This window comes from Megascapheus bottae, chromosome 10 (assembly GCF_031878675.1).
Source record: "Megascapheus bottae isolate mThoBot1 chromosome 10, mThoBot2.hap1, whole genome shotgun sequence".
In the NCBI taxonomy this organism is placed as follows: domain Eukaryota; kingdom Metazoa; phylum Chordata; class Mammalia; order Rodentia; family Geomyidae; genus Megascapheus; species Megascapheus bottae.
Window position 1 is genome coordinate 54,514,211 of NC_143518.1, and position 19,475 is coordinate 54,533,685.

The 19,475-nt window shown below is 47.5% G+C and overlaps 1 protein-coding gene across 2 annotated transcripts in view; it reads right to left on the reverse strand.

Annotated features, from left to right (window-relative positions):
• Positions 1 to 6,264: 6,264 nt before the first annotated feature.
• The window catches only part of Srgap2 (SLIT-ROBO Rho GTPase activating protein 2), a 242,591-nt gene continuing 229,380 nt past the window's right edge, over positions 6,265 to 19,475 (reverse strand). For both annotated transcript variants that reach the window (XM_090341319.1, XM_090341318.1), the window contains exons 19-23: positions 18,302 to 18,381; positions 16,132 to 16,312; positions 14,538 to 14,684; positions 10,762 to 11,089; positions 6,265 to 8,446 (exon numbers count right to left, since the gene is read on the reverse strand). In XM_090341319.1, coding sequence (XP_090197445.1) covers positions 8,063 to 8,446; positions 10,762 to 11,089; positions 14,538 to 14,684; positions 16,132 to 16,312; positions 18,302 to 18,381 — 1,120 coding nt within the window. In that variant the 3' untranslated portion in view covers positions 6,265 to 8,062. The remainder of the gene's footprint in view (positions 8,447 to 10,761; positions 11,090 to 14,537; positions 14,685 to 16,131; positions 16,313 to 18,301; positions 18,382 to 19,475) is intronic.

Below are 19,475 nucleotides of genomic sequence, written 5' to 3' on the forward strand. Positions count from 1 at the left end.
AGCCAGTGTGTGTGTGTGTGTGTGTGTGTGTGTGTGTGTGTGTGTGTGTGTGTGTGTGTGTGTTTACTGGGGAACGGGAGCCTTAATAGTCCTAGGAGAAGTTGGTCCTCCCCTCAAACCCAGAGGCCCAAGAGTAAGTGCTGGAGCCCAGCTCATGACTCTAGGAGCCCAGCACAAAGCCTCTTGCAGCCAACTACCTCCTGCATCGTTGGAGGGAAGTGTCTTTTGCCTGGATGTATGGATAATAGGGAGCAGCCTACCTGGAAATGCTTGAGGGACTGGAAAGTCTTGGTACTGACTTTTACATGTGGGCTTGGAGGCTCACACACCCTTAGTAATTTACCCATGGTCTTCAGACACTGCTGGGGCTGGAGTCAGGTGTGGGGCTGAGCCAGGAGCCAATTCCGAGTCCGGGGGAGACTGTGATGCTCTGGTCTGCTGAGAATCTGGTAGTTGGATAAGAAATGGTTAAAACCAGGAAATTCCATGTTTTATAGATCGGTGGAGGGACTTTCCCATGGCAATACCTGGTGATTTCCTCTGCAAGCCCCACCCCCATCAGGGCACAGGAACCAAGGGCACTGCCTCCTGCTCAGATCAAGTGTGCAGTGGGTTCTCGAAGCAGGGCTCCAGATTGTTCTATGTGCTGGTCCTATGGGGGAAATTACGCTTCCTGGCACCCTGGAATTGGGCAGGTGGGAAAGTATGTGCTTGCAAAAGCAAACATTTAGCTCCTTTAGTTCCTGCTGCAAGACTTCTCACCCTCCCACCCCCACTCCTCCTTTGGCAAGGTGGTTCTGTTCAAAGTGGTGGCTACTGCATGCATCTAAGACCTTGAATGACTTTCCGCAGCAGAGCGCCCCCTGCCGTCCCAGGAGGGATCGACACAATCTTGGAGAGATCAAACCTGCTTTAGGCCACTGTGGCTGGCAACATCACAGAATGCTACTTATTCCTCATCACCAACCTGCATTCTTGCTTACTCAGCAAGGCAAAGTTTTCTTTCCCTGTCATTTTCTCAACCTCCTCAAATGCCAACAGACAGGGACAGGTGTCTAGCATTTCCTGTGAAGCAGGACTATGTACTCAAGATAGAAAGGGGAGACCTAGCCTTCTCCTAGAAGCCCAGGACAGGGCGATGAATGCCAGGAGGTCCCCACTGCAGCACAAGGGCAGCAGAGAGTCAGTATGGCAGTGGGAATAGGGGGGTTAGGGGGAGAAAGGGGAGGGGGGGGCGGAGGAATGTGCAGAGTCCATGAGATGGATGTGACTTGCTCGATGCACCATGCTAGAAAGGGAGCAGCGTGGACTGGACTGCTGACAGATCAAGCTTCATTGGATATCTTTGGTGTGGACAAAACAGGTTGCCCATGTGCCATGTGGGTATCAGAGCCAGCATTTTGTTTGGGGAGTGTCCTGGAGGAAGGAGGAGATCTCTATATTAGGCCTTGCCACATCTTCCTAAGTACCTCTGAGGAGTCCTAGAAATAGGAGTGGCATTCAAAAGGTAGCCCAGGGAGCAGAGGTGGGAAGTGGAGGCAGCTCTCAGGGAAAAACATGTCACGTTTGCCTTCTATTAAGAAAATAGGGCTGGCACTAGCTACAGCACCACCACAGCTTGCATTTTGACCCTGTGGTCACCTTACTCTTGGAGCAGTGGTTTTGAACAAGCCACTCAACTTCTCCCACAGGCTCGATGGGAAGCAAAACGCGATGAAATGCTGGTAGGTTCTGAGGAGATATTGTCTGAGGTAGAGTGGCGCATGCCTGCAGTCCTCGCTGCTTGGGAAGTTAAGGCAAGAGGATTGCTTGAGCCCAGGATTCAGGGCCAGGCACCAATGGTGAGAGGTCATTGAAGAAATAATAAATGAATAGATACAAATTTAAAAACCAGGGGGTTAGGAGTATTGCTCAATACTGGAGCTTATGCTCCATGTATGTACCCTGGGTTCTGTCCCAACACCACCTCCACCCAAAAACAAGAGAAGAAAAGTGTTGCTGGGTTCTCGTGGCTCATACTTATAATACTGGATACTCAGGAGGTAAGATTCTTATTCCTCATTAATCACCAGTAAAACTGAGGTGACCCTGTGGCTCAAAGTGGGTAGGGCGCTAGCTTTGAGCAAAAGAGCTCAGGAACAGCGCCTAGGCCTCAAGTTCAAGCCCCATGACAAAATGAACAAAAAATGGAGGAAAGGTATTGTTCTTCTACCCCTGTGTGGCCTGGGCCAGTATCCCCAGTGTCTGCAGAGTGCATTAAGGGAGGAAGCAATAAGCTTAGGGCAGGGTGGGCGTGTGGAGGGCTTCAGGAGCAAATGCTCTGGCTGACGTCATCAGTGCATCCTGCACCAGGAAACCAACTTAGGGGCTATTACATTTCCTTTTCCTGGCTTTTGTGGCATGACACCTACCTGTCACTCACTCCTACTTCACTGGCTCCTTTTCCACTGGCTTTCTCATCTGTATCTCCTTCCATGGACGCTCACTGTTTCAACTGTCAATAATAGTTAACTCCCAAGTTTGCTTTAGGATAGGTTCTTTCCCCTAAACTCCAGGCTCATATATCAAAAGTATAGTTGGTATTTTCAGTTGGATTATCCTCCTCCTACCACTCTTCTTGGAATATATATTTTGGTCTCCTATACAACTCCTTTATACCACTGAAGTCTGTCTGTCTTTTTGTTTTATTTTGCTTTTTTAAGTAGATATGGTCTTGTGTTGCTAAGGCTGGTCTTGAACTCAGAATCTTCCTGTCTAGGCCTTCTCAATAGCTGGGCTTACAGGTATGTGTTATTATACCCCGTTCCATAAAATGGCTTTAAAACACAAAAAGCAAAACAAACAAACACAAAAAAGCCCAACCCAAGCACATTCATTCTTATTTTGCTTCTTTAGCTTCTCTAACTAGAATTAAAAGCTCCGTGGCCTGTTTCATATTATATGACAGTATTTTCAGAAAGGCTCAAAGTTGTTGATTAACTAAACGATTCTTAGTCATATGTGAGAAAGAAAAAAGAGTAAAAAGTTTCTGAGGGCCCGGGGATTGGCCTAGTGCTAAGAGTGTTTGCTTAGCATGCACAAAGACCCGGGTTCAATTCCTCAGTGCCACATACATAGAAAAAGGTAGAAATGGTGCTATGGCTCAAGTGGTAGAGCTGTAGCCTTGAGAAAAACCAAAGAACAGTGCTCAGGCCCTGAGTTCAAGCTCCAGGAATGTAAAAAAAAAAAAAAGGTTATTTTCCAGGCAGTGGCTCACACCTATAATCCTAGTTATCAGGAGGCTCAGATCTGAGGATCGTGGTTCAAAGCCAGCCTGGTCACTAAAGACTGTGAGACTCTTATCTCCATTAATCATTAGAAAATGAGAAGTGGGGCTATGGCTCAGGGGTAGAGCAGTAGCCTTGAGCTGAAGAGCTCAGGGATAGCGCCCAGGCTCAGAGTTCAAGCCCCATGACTAACAAAACAGATAGAAAGAAAGAAAGAAAGAAAGAAAGAAAGAAAGAAAGAAAGAAAGAAAAAAAGAAAAAGAAAACTCTGCTGGCCTGATGGTGCATGCCTGTAATCTCAGCCTTCCAGTGGTTAAGGTAGGATTCTGGGGCAGCCTTGGCAACATAGCTAGACTGTCCCAATTAAGAAGAGATTAGACTATATGCATAAACTGAATATTTGGATAACCCCAAATTCATATTCCCCTGTCTCCTTGCATGTTTTCTATCTAGATAACATGGGCTCGTGTGTTCCACAAGCACACTGTTCATGGCCATTTGGTTCTATCAAGCCCTCAGCAGGATATAGGAGTAGAATGAAGAGGCCTCAAATGAAAAGGGCCTTAGGGCTACTCTTTAAAGGCGCCTTGGACTTCTGCCCACATCTAAGACCTGGCTTTATCTCAGGTATACCAGGCCATCTTTACCTACAGTGCTCTGGCCTGAGAAGCTATTCACACCACAGGGGACAGAGAGCCTCAGCTTTGACTCACAATGTAGCTGCTCCATTTACACAGAGGAGGAGGAGGAAGGGGCTTGTAGGCTGGGAGGGCATGATAGGGATATGAGATACATGCCTAACAGCTGGAGATGACCAGTTTAGCGTGTGTGTGTAAGGTGCCCAGGCCAGCCCTGGGGGCAGGGCACCTCGTATCACCATTGAATATGGGGACCCTCTGATGTGACAGACCCAATCCATCCCTAAGGGTAACTGACATTAGATTAAGTTCTGTCCCCCAAAATGTGTGGCCCCTAGAGGCTTTAGAATTCATTCTAGTTTTTTATTTTTTGTATTTTACTAATTAGATGTCTGCTTTAAAAAAACATGTACGCATACCTGCTCCCACCTAGGGAAGGAATGCAATTCAAGAAGTCAGATAGAGTCGGAACAAGATGGCCGATGGGCTGGGATGCCCATACACACAGCAGCCCTCCTAGAGAATCTTGGGAACTCAGCAAATTCGATGCCTCCTCTATGCAGTGAATCCTTTGGAGGATGGGTTTTAAAGGCCTCAGTGCATGATGGGGAGGCCTGAGGCTTTGGGCCTGTGGTGGTACACCCTGGCAGCACTTACAGTAGAGCCCTAACTCCTTGCCCAGCGCCCAGAAGTGTTGAGTTGTTACGTGGGAGTGACTTTACCCTTGAACTTGCCTTCTGCTACACCTAAGGTCTAAAGGAAAAAGCATCCTGCGTGACTTCCATCCCCACCAAAGCATGCTAGTTTGTTCTGTGCCAGATGGAGGGGTCAGCTGAGGGTAGAATGACTCAGGGACCTGGTTGTGGAAAAGAATCTCTGGCCACCGTTAAGTCACAGCTGGCAATGTTTCCAATCTACTTCGGAGGCCTCACTCTTCTACGCAGGGAAAGCTAACTAAAGACAGAAGGCAAATGGTCTTTACTGAACACAGGGAAGGTGGATTCCTTGAAGGAAGTGGTTCTCATGGCAACAGACTAGCCAGTGGGGTGCTAGATGGCTTTCTTTAAAACCTCTTAGTATCCACAGATGGGCTAAATGAACATGCTGAGGGGGCGAGACCCACATTCTAAAAGCAGCTCTGCTGTGCCCTGGTAGGGGAGGGAGGTAGCCAGCTGTAAGGTCATCTCATTCCTTCCTGTTTTCAGGCAGGGCTCTGTGAAGCCTGGATGCATCACAATTCTTTCTGGTCTCCTGAATTTCAGGAGACTTCCCAGTGAGGAGAAAGGACAGAAGCAAAAGCCTGGAAACCTAAAAATGTGTTTTATTTTGAAGTTGTGCTTTGGATTTTCCCCAGTCCAACATCTGTGGAGTAACAGTCTTAGGTTCAAAGCATCTCCAAGCATACATACAATATCCCAGGTAGCAACACTATTTTGAAAGAATATACCATTATACACAAATGTGACATACGACGTCAGACGCCACAACATTGCAATTCCCTGGAAGATGGAGTTCTCTTCTGAACCGAAGTCCACGTACACCAGCCCTTCCAGCGGTGTGCGCATCCTGGTGCTGGCATCATTGCTCATCTCTTTGGGGAGAAACCAGGGTGCCCTGAGGAGGTTGGCTGAGACCAGTGTTTCCAGTTTACAGGCTGCTGGCGGCAAACGCATCTGTTTTCTAAGTTGGAATGCTGGCAGCCCCACTGACCCTTCTGAGTCCACACAAGAAAAGGATCTGGGTCACAGAGGCAGAGCGGGGCTCTTGGAAGCATCATGCTGGTTTGGGCAAGCGTATCTGAGGAAGGCTGGTCTCCTTAGGCCAAGGGTGACCAGCTCCTTTTGGCTTTTGGGTGTAAAATCACAGTGTGCAACCTCAATTCCAGTTGGCTGCAGTGAGCTCTGCTGAGGACTCTCCTCCTGTTGGTTCCTAGTCCTCTGGACAGGGCTGTCTTGCAGGCGTCAGGAGCACCAGAGATGAGGAAGACAGCTTGGCTCCAAGAGCTGGGTAGGAGGTGACCAGGTACACACCATCCAGTTCATGATGCAAATCAGCAGATGGACACTGACCAAGGGGATGGCAAACACAAGTCATGTACAGGTTGAAAGAGAAATAAGGCAAGAGCAACAGAACAGGCCCAAAGCATTGGCATTAAGAAAGCTTTGCTTTTACTTTCTTAGAGGAATAGAGGAGGTATGGCAATTTCGATCAGTTGGATTAAAAGAAATGTAAGGTGGAAGGTGGGAGTTTCATTCAGGAGGCAGATCCTTAGGTTCAAGGGGGAGGGGATTTAAAAGCCCCCCTCCTGGCTCAGGACCTAGGGAAGCCCAGGTCAAGACAGGATCAAGCCACTAAACAGAGGCTCAGCATCCACAGAATTGTGGGCTGCCAGCTGCAGGCTGACTCAATTTAATGAAGGAGTTCTAAGGTTTTCTTGGTGGTGAGGCTATCTCCTTATTGGGGACACAGTGTCACAAGTATCTGTTGCTTTCCACAGATCCAAAAAAGGACCCATACTCAGAAATTTTCCTACCTGAATGGCAAATCTCTCCTGAACTATAGAAGTGAATATGGCTAAACCAAAAGTGCAAAAAGAGGAGTGAGTGTGAGCTTTAGGTAGCTGTTTACAAACCCATGAGCCTGGGATGTGAGCGACCAGCCCTGGTCTGGAGCAGTCCAATGGAGGGGACGCTGGGACCATGTGCTCAGGTTTGAAGACTGGGTAGGAGCTCAGAAGGTAGCTTTTCTTCATTTTGGAGAGGAACCAGGAAGGAAGAAAGGCTAAAGGAAAGCCAAGAAAATACACAGTAGCTAATTCATTTTTTTTTTCCTTTAGAATCTTATTTTAGGAAAACTTTAGAACCTCTAAGGTCAAAGTTCCCTTAGTTGTCCGTATTTGGATAAAGCAAAACTATACTTGAGGGGCTATGTCTCTGTTTAGCTAGGGTTCTCCAAACCCTTGTTGGTCCCTGGAGAGACTGTGTGTGTGTGTGTGTGTGTGTGTGCGCGCGCGCGCTTGTGTGTCCTTGTCCAACTAATGGGTGACTTTAAAATGTTTTCCATTGGGAACAATTTTGGATTAGCAAAGCTGAATTTTTTAATAGAATAATTAATTTTATGTTTTAAGTTTCTTCCCCCTCCTCCTAAAAAGATGGGAGGAAGCAAGACCCATCATCTTACCTTTTTTTTTTTTTTCCCAAACCTGCCATAAACACAATTAAACTTTTTTTTTTTTTAAGACTCTTTACTCTAAGAGGAACCAGCTATCAAAGCTGTCTTCAATGGAAGTGTCTTCAATGGAAAATGGTCCATCAGAGACAAAGAGAGAAACCCAGGAAATGTCTATACATTCAGAAAAAACTTGAAAAGCTCCTTTATAAGACTGGGGTGCATGTACTTCTACAGGATGGAGCAAAGGAAAGGATACACCAGTGACTGACTCACAGCAATAGGGAAAACAGAGGCAAGCCCCACCCCCCACCCTACATCGCAGGATTGTCGCATCCTGTCACATTTCATATGATGAAGAGATTTCAGAGGCTAGGTTCTATGACCCAGTCAGAACAGTTTGTGACAGAAATAGAGACCCCTGGTGGCTCTGTGTAAAAAGCCACAATAACTTACAAAGAGACTGGTCTATGACCAGAAGATATACATGCCAGACTAGAAAGGTGTGTGTTGTATGTGTGTGTGTATGTATGTAAAATAAGAATGGACTACATATGATTCTCTATAATCAGTACCCAAAACAAGATGCCACTGAGAACCAGGTGGCAGCAGCCAGCCATCTGGTCAAGGCACCCCCCACTATGGTTTGAGGTGGCTGTAAGACTGGAGTCCACCTCTTCATGGCTTACCTTGCCAGATTTCACAGTGACCTGATAATGAAAAACTATCTCTGACTAACCTAAGAACGAACAGTATGCACTGTAGCTGGCTGCGTTACAATGATGAGGGAAGCAGAGGGCCATGGGAAGGGAAGGGAAAGGCGGTACCAAGGGCTTCATTCTCAAGGTTCTGGATGACGGGGAGGCTAATTCCCGCAAGGACAACTTAGAGTCTATTTTTCCACTGAAGTCCTCAACCTAGTTAAATAGGAAGATTTTAATAACAGCCAGTCCCTAAAATCCCCTTGTCTGGAACAATTAAATTATATCCTCAGACAGTACAAGACTTGTCAGTGGACTGTGGGGAAGCGGAGGAACTGACGCCAGGGCTAGTGGCATTTGTTTTGGGGAAGACAGTGGGCTTGGGCCGTGTGGCTGGTGGTTTGACCGGGGCAGCCATCTTGACAGACTTGACGGGCCGGAAGGCGCACGCTATGTCCCCAGCAGTACTGGCGCTGCGCTGGAAAGCGGGCTCTGGGTCCTTGAGGAGCTGGGTGTGCAGAGGGCTGGAGGGCTCCGATGTGGGGGCTACCACTGGGGAGGTTTTGAGAGGCTCCAAGGTGTCCAGAACCACATCAGGCGTGTGCTTGACGCTGCTCTGCCTCTCTAGCTCCCGAAGCTCGTTCAGAGCAGAGTTCATTGTTGCCTCAATATCCTGCAAAACAGGAAAAGGAGGAGTGAGGCAAATGGAGACAGCGTCCCCAAGGATCCAATTTCAACAGGACATGAAGAACCAATGATAAAATGTCCAGATTATTTTACTTGGCCAAAGTCCTTGAATATATGAAAGTGTAGAATGTGCATGGAATGGACAATATGTATTGTTTTAACCATAATTTCCCCCCTCTCCTTTAGAAATAGTGGTCGAGGTGTTTTTAACTAGTGCCCTTGGGTTTTAGACAAGTACTGAATTTAGAAAGGTGCTTATCCACTGTGGGAGTGGAGTGGTGGATGAACTAGGAATTAGGTCATGGGTAGATTCATTATTCGTATTTATCTCTTTTGTTTGTTTGTTTATTTATATGCTGATTCTGGGGCTTGAACTCAGGGCCTGTCCCTGAGCTCTTTTGATCATGGCTAGTACTCTACCACTTGAGTCACAGCTCTACTTGCAGTTTTTATGTGCTTAACTGGACAGACTTCCCTGGGCCTGGGCTGGCTTTGAACTGTGATCCTCAGACCTCAGCCTCCTGAGTAGTTAAAGACATGAGCCACTGGCATCAGGCTTGCTTTGCTGCTGCTGTTGTTTTGAGACAGGGTCTCATTACCATGTAGCTCAGTCAGGCCTTAAACTTGAGATCCTCCTCAACTTGAGATCCCACCTCCCAAGTGCTATGATTATACGTACGCCTTACTACACTCAGCACAAACAAACAAAAAGAAACTATAAAGATAAAGTACGATCTTTATTTTCTTGAACTGAAAGGCCAAACAAGATGATACCTCCTCCCACTCTCCCACACCCCATGAAAGTGTCCAGACAGAAACCATTTCCATCTACCACCACCAAGAGAGGCCAGGAGGGGGAGCCAAAGCCCATGTAGGCGAATCACCTGCAAGTCAGTGAACAGACCTCAGCAAAGAGCAGCCCTAGCCCGGGGCTCAAGGCAAAAATCAAAGACCCTTTGTATGCATGTAAGCCGGCTGCCTTCTAGGGGCAGCGCCAGCTCCACCAGCTTCTGCCAGTCTCTCTACACACTCTGTTTGACACCCAAACCAACACAGGACTCCTCACGGGGCTCAAACTCACACCTGCGTTCCAAGCAACCCCCCACTATCCAGTTCCTTTGCCCTGCAGAGATTTATACTTTCTTTTCACAGTGATTCACTTTCACTCATCCCTATGGCACTCTCAAAACTTACTTACTTGATTTATTTATTTAGGGTCTGCAGATCAAACTCAAGACCTTGCTCTTGTTAGGCAAGTGTTTCTACTACTGAGTGACATCTCCAGCTCTCAGACCTCAGGAAGAACTCCATTTCCCTGTCCAATCTTGCTCTGCAGCCAGGGTCTGTCCACCTGTGAACCTTTCCTGACATCCTAGAGTGCCTGACCAAGGATCCATCAGGAAGGATTCCCGTGGTGCACGGCAGACTGTTGCCAGGAGGTTAAACAGAGGCGCAGAATAGAAGGCTTAGCAAAGCAAGGCATTGCAGGATCAGTACTGAGATGCCAGATTCATCTTCTTAAGCAGAGCACCAATGAAGCTGAGGGAAACACGCCAAGCCTCTGGGGTGAGGACAATGGCTCCTACCTGGTCTAATGGAAAGTATAAAGTTGAGAGAGACGTCTGAGAGAACTGCTTGGAGTGGCCCGGGTAGTTGAGTTTTTAGAGGTGGGGTTGGATCTCTGATATTTCATGGAAAACAGAGAGTCATCAGTGTGGTATAGACAAGAAGGGAGACCCCGTACCCCGGGAGCTCATCTGCACTGTATCTGGAACCTCAGGCTGGAAAACTTCTGGTACCTAAGCTCTTGGCAATAGAACCATTTCTGGGTCTTTAAGACCAGAGGTGGATGTCGGGTAGATGATCTGCCCACTAGGCATGAGAGATGAGCTTCAGGATAGGAAAGGATAGAGATGGACAGGGTAATGCACAAATGTGACTAGCACTGATTCTGAGCCACAACGTTTTGGGTCTGCTTCAATTTTACCAGGGTCTTAAGACCTGAAACTGGGTTGAATGGAGTGTCTCCAAATACTCTCACTACTGGCTTTCAAAATGAGTAGCCTATGAATAAGAAGCCAGAATTAATTGGCTATCTTCAGGTTTGCTGGGAAGAGGCAGGGGGGTAGACTGCTGGATGAGTCGTCTTAACTGGTCCACATATTCACTTGTTCTTGAATCCAGTCTAGAACACACACAACACGACTGTTTCAAGTCCTGCCATGATTATCAGGGGTTTCACAGGGTAGAAGTGACACATGGAGAATGATGTGTCCTGCTTGAACAGGGTCCCTCAGTTACCTGTGCGATGACCTCAGGGTCCATGGGCCGATGGTTATTGAAGCTTTTTGACCTCCCCGCCGTGGCAGTCTTCCGGATCTGTGGACTGTCCAGCCGGTTCTTTAGGGATGAATGGCGGCTGATAGAGTTAAGGCTCCCTTGCCCGCTGATGGAACATTTATCCGGCCCTTCCTTGGGGAGACTCTGGCTCATGATGGGCTGGGAGGATGGGCGGCAGCTGGCCCCCACCCCCGGGGAGGAGGAGGAGTCAGTTAGGGAACTGGTTAGCCCATGGCTGTCACTCCGAAAGGTTTTCCGGATGCTCCCAGATTCTGGACGCTTTCTTTGCCTTCAATCACAAACAGAGAGGGCAGAGTGATCAGGGAGCTCTGACCCCAAGAGAGCCAGGATGGTGAGAGAAGGGCAGACGTTGGCATGTGGGGCTCCTGAAAGGAGAGGTACGGAAGGTGCCTTGCTGTCCCCAACATGGGCAAAAGAGGAATGGATACTTACTTGGCGACTGCAGGCTTTGAGTCTCACCAAGCTGCCAGAAAAAAATGTCTTATCAAGGGAAAACTTCTAAAGGGAGAAAGATTCATGGAAAGACCCACTCCATTACCTGCTGTGAACAGAAACCCAAGGCTCCAGGTAGTAAAAGTATCACCATCACCAACCAGGGGGTTTGAGGTGGGGGGGGGAGAAGAGAAGAATTAACTCTTCCAAATTTTGGCTTGTCTCTTGGTCCAATTAGAGCAAGACTATAAGTATTTGGGGTTGTGGCAATATCTGCTGTTGCCTCTTCTGCAGACTTGAAACGGACGATTTCTCAAGAGGTTGCAGTGCACTGGGGGAGCCCAGTATGTGTAGGTGCTTATAGTGGAAAGACATCTATATACCTCCTATGGCACCCTGTGCTGGGCTGAACCCTGGCTTTGACCCAAATTGTTCCATACCATTTAAGGCTCTCAAATGAAATAGCTTGGCAGACTCCGAGTCATATGGGTGTTGCCTGCTGCTGAGTAATTTCATTTTCTCCTGGAATCAGATTTTAAAGCATCTGGGCAGCTCTGATCCTAAATCTATGAGGGGAGACTGGGAGTTGAAGATGGAAGGAGGGAAGGGGAGGACTCTGCAGACAAGGGGTCAAGTCATCTACGAGGAAGGGCCAATGTGTGAAGCCAGTCCCAGTCTTGTTCGTTGCTGAGGCCTTCCTCAGATTACAGACCCAAGGCCTAGTCCACAGCAGCTAGTCTATGAATCTGTTCATCTGGTATGTTCCAGCCTTGAAAGGCTGCCATCCTCAAGTGGAAAAGGGATGTTCTCAGCCCAAGAAGGCCCTGCTGCAATGAGCCCTCCTCTGTAGTCTGCCAGATACTGCTAGCCCCTGACAGAATGCGTCTTCTCTCCCATGTTCCTCCGGGGTGTCCAGATACTGTTTCAAGCTACCTCTCTTATGGTCTCTTGCCCGAATGAGAGTTCTGAGGGCCAGGATTATGCCTTATTCAGCAAGTAACCTGCATAAGGGCCTGGTACAGCACAGATGCTTTGTACATGTGTGGAGCTAAGTGGAAATGCCACACCTTAAAAGCCCTTAGCTGATTTCCTTTTTCCACTTGAGGATGGCTGACTCACAAATCTAAAAGTGCTGAGAAGACACATTTCAGAGTGGCTGCACTATGCCATGCCCCAGGCTACCCTTTTCCCTAAGATGGGAAAGACAGGGTTCTAAGTTCCTGGGAGCTCAGCATGGAGGAAGGGGAGGGATCTGGATGCAGCTTGAGTACCAAGAACTACCACGCCACTCTGGAATAGAATAAAGGCATCTAGCTCCAGTGTGGAGAGTCAGAAGGTGTCACTTAAAGAAGTAACATCTAGACTGAGGCTCAAAGGGACAGGGGGAGCTGACTCCATGAGTGGAGTCTCCGACGGGAAAATCCACGGAAGGGAGAATTCCGGACACCCAGGGAATTAAAGGAGTGTGGAAGGAGCACTGTGGAGAGGCTGAAAAGCACTCACTCCCAAGGGACAGGCATACCGAGGGCTGCTGCTCCCGAATGGGGCAGCTGGTGTCCTGAGCAGGTGGGAGGTGGCATGATGACGTTATCTGTCCTCCCAGAACGTCATCAGACTACCCTGACACCAGCAGGCAACAAGTCCAAGGGAATCACCTTACTTTCCTATTAGATGTTCATCTTTTAACTGTCATTCTCTGTGACTCCATATACCAATGGCATGCAGCATCTGATGTCTGAAAATTAGGTACCTAGAGCTGGGGGTGTGGCTCGATGATAGAGCCTAGGCTCAATCCCCACTATAGTCTGACTGAATATCTAATTCTCTCCTCCAAGCCAGTCTTGGCTTCCAGCTAAATAATAGGTTTATGATCTTATGATTATAGCTTTATAATTAACAAAGTCTTGTAAACAGGGGGAAAAACAGAATCAGCCTACAGTTTACTTTTTCACAAGCTTGTCTTCCCATCAGGGGAGTATGCTGGAAGAAAGTATAAAATCCTTTTTTTTTCTTTTAAACTGGTCTGAATTAAATTATAACTACATTGAATAAGTGATCTGAATAAACTACTTCATGAACTTGAGGGTGAAAGAGATGGAAAAGAGCCATGTGTCCCAAACACTCCCCCGGCTACCGTCTGGTTGGAACAAAGCCAAGAGATCTGGCAATCCGGTATAGTTTAAAAACATCAAGCATCTTTTATTCTCCTTTCCAGTCTCAGTGTCCAGAGGCTATGGTTAACAGGTTTTCAAAGTGCAAATCATTTCATTCCTCCAGAGCCAGAAGGGAATAAAAACTGTACATCATCTCCAATCCATATCCATCAGGAACACCCTGGGGCTTGTCATCCTGCTGGCACGGGGCCAAGTTTCAGGGTCTGGCGGAAAGAGGTCTGTAGGCTTTGGGACTTGGTGTCTGGCCCCTTGAGATGAGATTAGTTCTCCGATAGCCTGAACGCCTCTATGGGAGGCAGCAGCACACTGGTGGATGGGCGAAAAGTCCCTCTAGATAGCCAGCTGGGTGTGCGTGAAGTTAGAACCCCAGGATGTTCCTAACAGCCACAATGAAAGCTGGGTAGAGGAAGAGCCTGCAGGACAGCATAGGGGTGCTAGGGCAGAATGGTACACAGGGCTAAAGCAACAAGGGAAATGGAAAATGAACTCTCCTGGTGTGAAGGGGGAGAAGAAACAGTGGTGGGTCACAGGACGACTCAGGAGCTGGGGACAAAGCTTTCCTAGGGTGTTTCAGTGCTCTCCTCTCCTCCACAGCAATGAATGTGTGCAGGGTGGGTATGAGGGAGCAGACACATGGCATCTAAATAAGTCCACCTGGCAGAACAGTAGCCTGATGGGAGACACACAAGACTTTTGAATCTTCAGACAGACAAGAGTCAGGAAGACACCAAAGGCTATTATTTGAGTAAGAAGTGGGAAAGAGAAGGCACCTTTCAGAAACAGCACAAAACCAAGTTGCATAAAGTGGCCGAAGCTTTGGCCGAGGTTTAAGCCACAAGACTGGGGAAGGTCTGGGGTGAGACGCTGCAGGAACACATAGAGCAACTCCTTGCCACAGCCTGATAGCAGCTAGAGTGTGACTCAGTTCAGTCCCCAGGTTTCTGGAAGTCTCCTCAGCCCTGTTGCTTCGCAGCAGCAATGAACACATGCAGACATTAGGCTGGAGGGCTGGAGTCCCAAGAGCGGCACGGGGTGGAGGGGTTAGGCCAGGGGGTGATGCTGGGTGGTGCGACTTGTTCAGGGGAGCAGAAAATGAAAAGCAGAGCTTACTTGTTGATGTTTGCAAGATAAATATCGGCTACATGACCCCCACTTGGACAGCTGGCCCCCGCTCTGGCTGTCACCTTTTCTTCAGGTGGCTCAGAAATGACCTCAATCTCAGACTTGGGGCTGGACCTCTCCACGACACCGTCCTCGCTGAGGGAGACGGGGCAGGCAGGCAGGGAGGAAGGGAAAAACAACAACACAAAAGCAGTGTTAAGTCAGCAATATGGCCCCCCTGGATACACACACACACACACACACACACACACACACACACGCACACGTACACGTATGACTGCACATGGCTTAGAGACAGCAGTAACACCCTGTGGATCTAACCCTGTGGGCAGAGGCAAGGGAACCTAAGGGCTTTATATTAAAATAAATAATCTGCTGATTATGGGACCCTCAGCTCCTCAGGAAAGACTGGCTAGGGGACACCTGGCTTCCAGGCATTTGCTATTTTCCTGGGGTGGGTGGCCATGTGGGGACCACCTCCTGGAGAAGGAAGCAGAAGTCCAGGTTGTGGATTAGCTGCTGAGGTCCCGAGTACTGCTAGGGAAGCAGAGAAGCTGTGTGGTGGTTCTGGAGATGCTGGCATTGAGGCAGGACATGGCCCCGGGCTACGCTCTGTCCAGTAGATCTAGCCTCGTTTAGAATGTCCAAGCCAGTCCCAGGTTTCTCCACTGCTCTCCCGGCCCCTCTGGCTACTGATGACAAAGAAAACCCCTTCTCTCCCACAATTCCTCTTCTCTGGATCCTGCAGGGAGGTTTTAATGCTAAATTTGGGAGGGTCCTGTTTGTGTACAGGTGGCCACTGCATTCGGGCCGTACAGAGAGAACTTCCCCGCAGAACATGCCAGGGAGAGGCTGGGAGGGTGCAGATTCATTCAGGGTATCAACCTTTAAGAAATGTTAAGGGAAGGTCTAAAAACAATGACAGTGTCTTCTCTGCTGGGTATGGATGGGGTAGAAACAGGGTAAAGGCCCGGGGAGGCAGCTTGGATGGGCTATAGGAGCTACCACCTCCTGCCAGGGAGATACTTGTTCACAGGGTAGGCAGCCCAGCTAACAAGATCTCTCGGGAATCTGTTCAGGGTCCCATTGTTCTCTGACATCCTTTGCCTGCCACTTCCAATCTCCTGCCTCTACAAAGCTAGTTATGACACATTCCTCTTAGTAACTTTTTGCCATTTTCACTTGCAGGTTGAAAAGCGTCATTAGCAGGCTGGAGTCTTCTTTTTTTTTTTTCTTTTAAAGAGAGGAAGTGAAGGTGGCTCAGAGAGGAGAGCCCAGCACTTCAGAGGTTGGAATCTAGGAGGAGGGAAGTTTGAGCTGAGCTTGGGCTATGTAGTTTAGACCTTCTCTCAAAATAACAACAAAAAGGTCAGATACTGGTATCTCCCACCTGTAATTGTAGTTACTCAGGAGGTTCAAATCTGAGCCAGCCTGGCCAGGAAAATCTGTGAGACTCATACCTCCAATTAACCACCAAAAAGCCAGAAGTGAAGGTATATCTCAAATAGTACAGTACTAGTCTCCACTTAGTTTGGGGCAGAGTTCCTTCCAAGAGACTCAAAGGTGTCAGGGTCCTACATACGTGTCTTGGACTACAATGTACTGATGGGGGATGAGTCCATCGATGCCGTTGTGCCGGCCTTCCCACCAGTCATCAGAAGCCCGCTGGTAAAGCAGCAGAGACGCCCCCTTCTTGAACGACAGTTCTCGGGCTGTCCGGCCCACGTAGTCAAACTTGGCAATGGCCTCAATGGGTTCACATTCTGGGAGGAGCATAAAAGGAAGAAACACATGTGGCTGAGACCTGCAGACTCAGGAAGTTGAAAGAAAAGTCCAATTAGCTGGACTTAAGAGTGTAGAGGATAACCTTGGGTACAAATGTGCCGTGGGTGGTCTATATAAGCCGATTTTCTCATAGACACAGCCATCCTCCCTGCCTTTGTCCTTCCTGTCCTGCCACCTGGAATCCTTCCACTCTGCCTGAGGAAGCATGGAGACACTGCTTTCTCTGGCGACTTCTCTGCAGCTCTTTACACTGTGATCCCTTCCTGTCAGCAAACGTGTCATACATTATTTCCTTTCTGTTAAATAATTGCTCTGTAAACTGTAAAACATTTATCAGTAGAAAATGATTTTTTCTTTTTTTTTGGTGCTAGTGTACAGAGGCTTGAACTCAAGGCTTGGGTGCTCTCCCTGAGCTTTGTTGGCTCAAGGCTAGCCCTCTCTCTACCACATGAGTCATAGTACTACTTCCTAGAAAATGGATTTTTGTTCTGGGCAAAAGAGACAATAACTTTCCAAGGGACAGAATATAGAAATATAATTTGTGACTAACAGTCTATGGAAAAGTATTCTAGCGAAATCTGAAAAATGAAAAGGAGTTTCTGAGAGTAATGTATTTTGACCAGGGTGAGCTAACCTCTATCATGAAAAGTTAACAAATTATAGTCTGTTAAAGTACTTAAAATAGTGCCAGGACTGTGGTATGTTTGTAATTGTTATCAATTATCTTTACCTGTTCTAGATTTCAGGTAGAGATTACAGAAGGAAGAAAGGCTCCCAGAAACCTAGAACCTAAAGTCACTTATGATGTAAAACTGAAAAATACTACCTAAAAGCACAACCATGTCTAGAGAGCTCTGGCTGGCTGGTATATTGCTCCTAAATGGATTGGACCAGAGATTTCACTGGAAGAGGAAGCCAGAGAAGGCCCATCTACATGTTCCTTTTTCAGTTTTCTACAGTCTCAGATATATCACTTGGCTTTCTTGACCTTCATTTTCTCAGCTATAAAGCAGTGACTCAATCTATTTTGCTAGGGATCAAGAGAACACACACAAGGCCTCTCAAAGGCATCTCTAACCCGATACTGCATCCCCTCATTCAACCACCCCCTCTCATAAAGCAATTAGTGAAGTGATCACACTGATTCTTCTTACATCAAGATCTATAGAAGCCGCCTTAATTTTTTTCCTCCCTCTCCTTTAAAGGCTGGCCTGGAGTTGCAGAATTCTCCACAAAGCAAGAAACATGCAAAGCTCTATAAACTGTGTCATTCCATTCTCATGCCCACAAGATTTTGAGGCCACTTGTCAAATGATGAGACTTCCAGAGCCCAAGTGATTTTGAAGTGGAGGTGTGGAATGGCTGGAAGCAGGGGAAAATGTGTTGGCTGCACAGATGCTAATAAATCACGGACTCTGCGGAGGGGCCCGAGGATGACAACTGAGCATTCCACCCCTGGATGTGCAGCCACCAGAAAGCTTTGCCCACACACATCTTTTCAAAGGGTCAGTTTTTCCAGTGGGCAGGCATGCAAGTGCGTGCTTTCTCTCCTCATCCCCTCTCCCCTCTCGCTTGCTTCTGTTGGGTTCTCAGCACCCAGCTTCTCTATTCCCTAAGCTTGCTGTTTTTCCAATGAACTTTCCTTTGCTTTAGTCTTCAGCTACCTGGCAGGAGTCAGCTGTGATAAGGGGTCTACATCCTTCCTTGCCTGTTGAACTCAGGCTAAACAAGAAGCTGAAGAGGTGAGGAATAGCTGAAGGGCTATAACAGCTGGAGTTCTTCACCTACGGTTTAAATCCAGAGACTAATCTATTGGAGGATATCTCTCCAAGGAACGGAGAAATGAGAGATGGAGAGCTCCCTGCCCGCTAAGGACCTGAAGACAGCAGAGTTCACCAGGTGCACAAGACATAACCACCTCCTGCTTTCCCCAGCCGCCCCATCGCGCAGGAAGAAGAGCAGCCCACCATCATCACTAGTGTGGTGCTCTGCCGTCACATCCTGGGTGGAGTCTTCAGCCGAGGTAGTCTCTCCGTGAGGGCTGTCACTGCAACCAAAGCAAGACCAGGGATCATCAGTGTTTGCTCACAAAATTCTGGCCTCCCCATTTCTATAGCTCCTTGGAACAAGAGCATCAAATCACTTCTAAGCTCCCTGTGCCAACAAATGCTCACAATGAAATAGATTCTGTAGTCCTCCTGCTACCCAAACCATTGATTCTACCTTGAGACAAGGGAAAACTCTTTTGAGCTTTTCAAATGCATTCTTTAGAAAACACAGAACAGTAAGCCAAGCTCAGAGAGACAAGCAGTTCATGTTTTCTCTCATGTGGAAGCTAGATATAAAATATAACTTGGTATGATAGCCTATATACAAGATTCCAGGCATTCACACACAATCAGACTAAAGGAGGATACCCTTAGGAGAGGAATTCAAATGGGTAACTTCTCTGAAAATTTAAAATACTGTTTATTGAAATGAATTCCAGGAAACATGCTTTTTTGTTGTTTTTGTTGGTGTTTGTCTTTTTTTTTTATTTTGGGGGGCTGAGGGAGGGCACAGAAAGGGAGGGAGGAAGGGTGAACAAATTCAGTCATTCTATTTTGTAGACATTATGTGGAAAATAACCTATGTAACTTATGGGCAGGAATGGGAGGAGAAAACTGGGGGAACGTATAACCTTGTTCAAAAACTGAAATATACTCATTACCTGACTTATGAAAATGGTAACCCTTCTGGCACAACACCTTAATAATAACAACAAAATTGCATAAGGGAAAAAACCCCACTAGAACGCAACTCTTCAAAGGCCAATTCGCTACATGAATTTGTTCCTGGTTTTCAAGGTGGGAGGAGTATGGCAGAAGGGAAGGCTTGTTTCCACAACTATTTGAAAACCAGCTCCGATATTGGGTAGCGAGGTAACTCAGGACAGGTGGCTTCATCTTGACTCTCAGCGAGGTCACCCTTACGCCGAAGGTAATGATTTGTTGTATGAGGAATCAAGGATGGAATTCAGTGATGTGACTGGCACCCTGAGGTACTGACCACATGCACTTCTGTTCCCTGGTTTGTTTGCTGCCCCTTTTTCTCAAACGTTTTTGAGGGGATGGGAGTGTTGCCTAGTGGTCAAGTGATCAT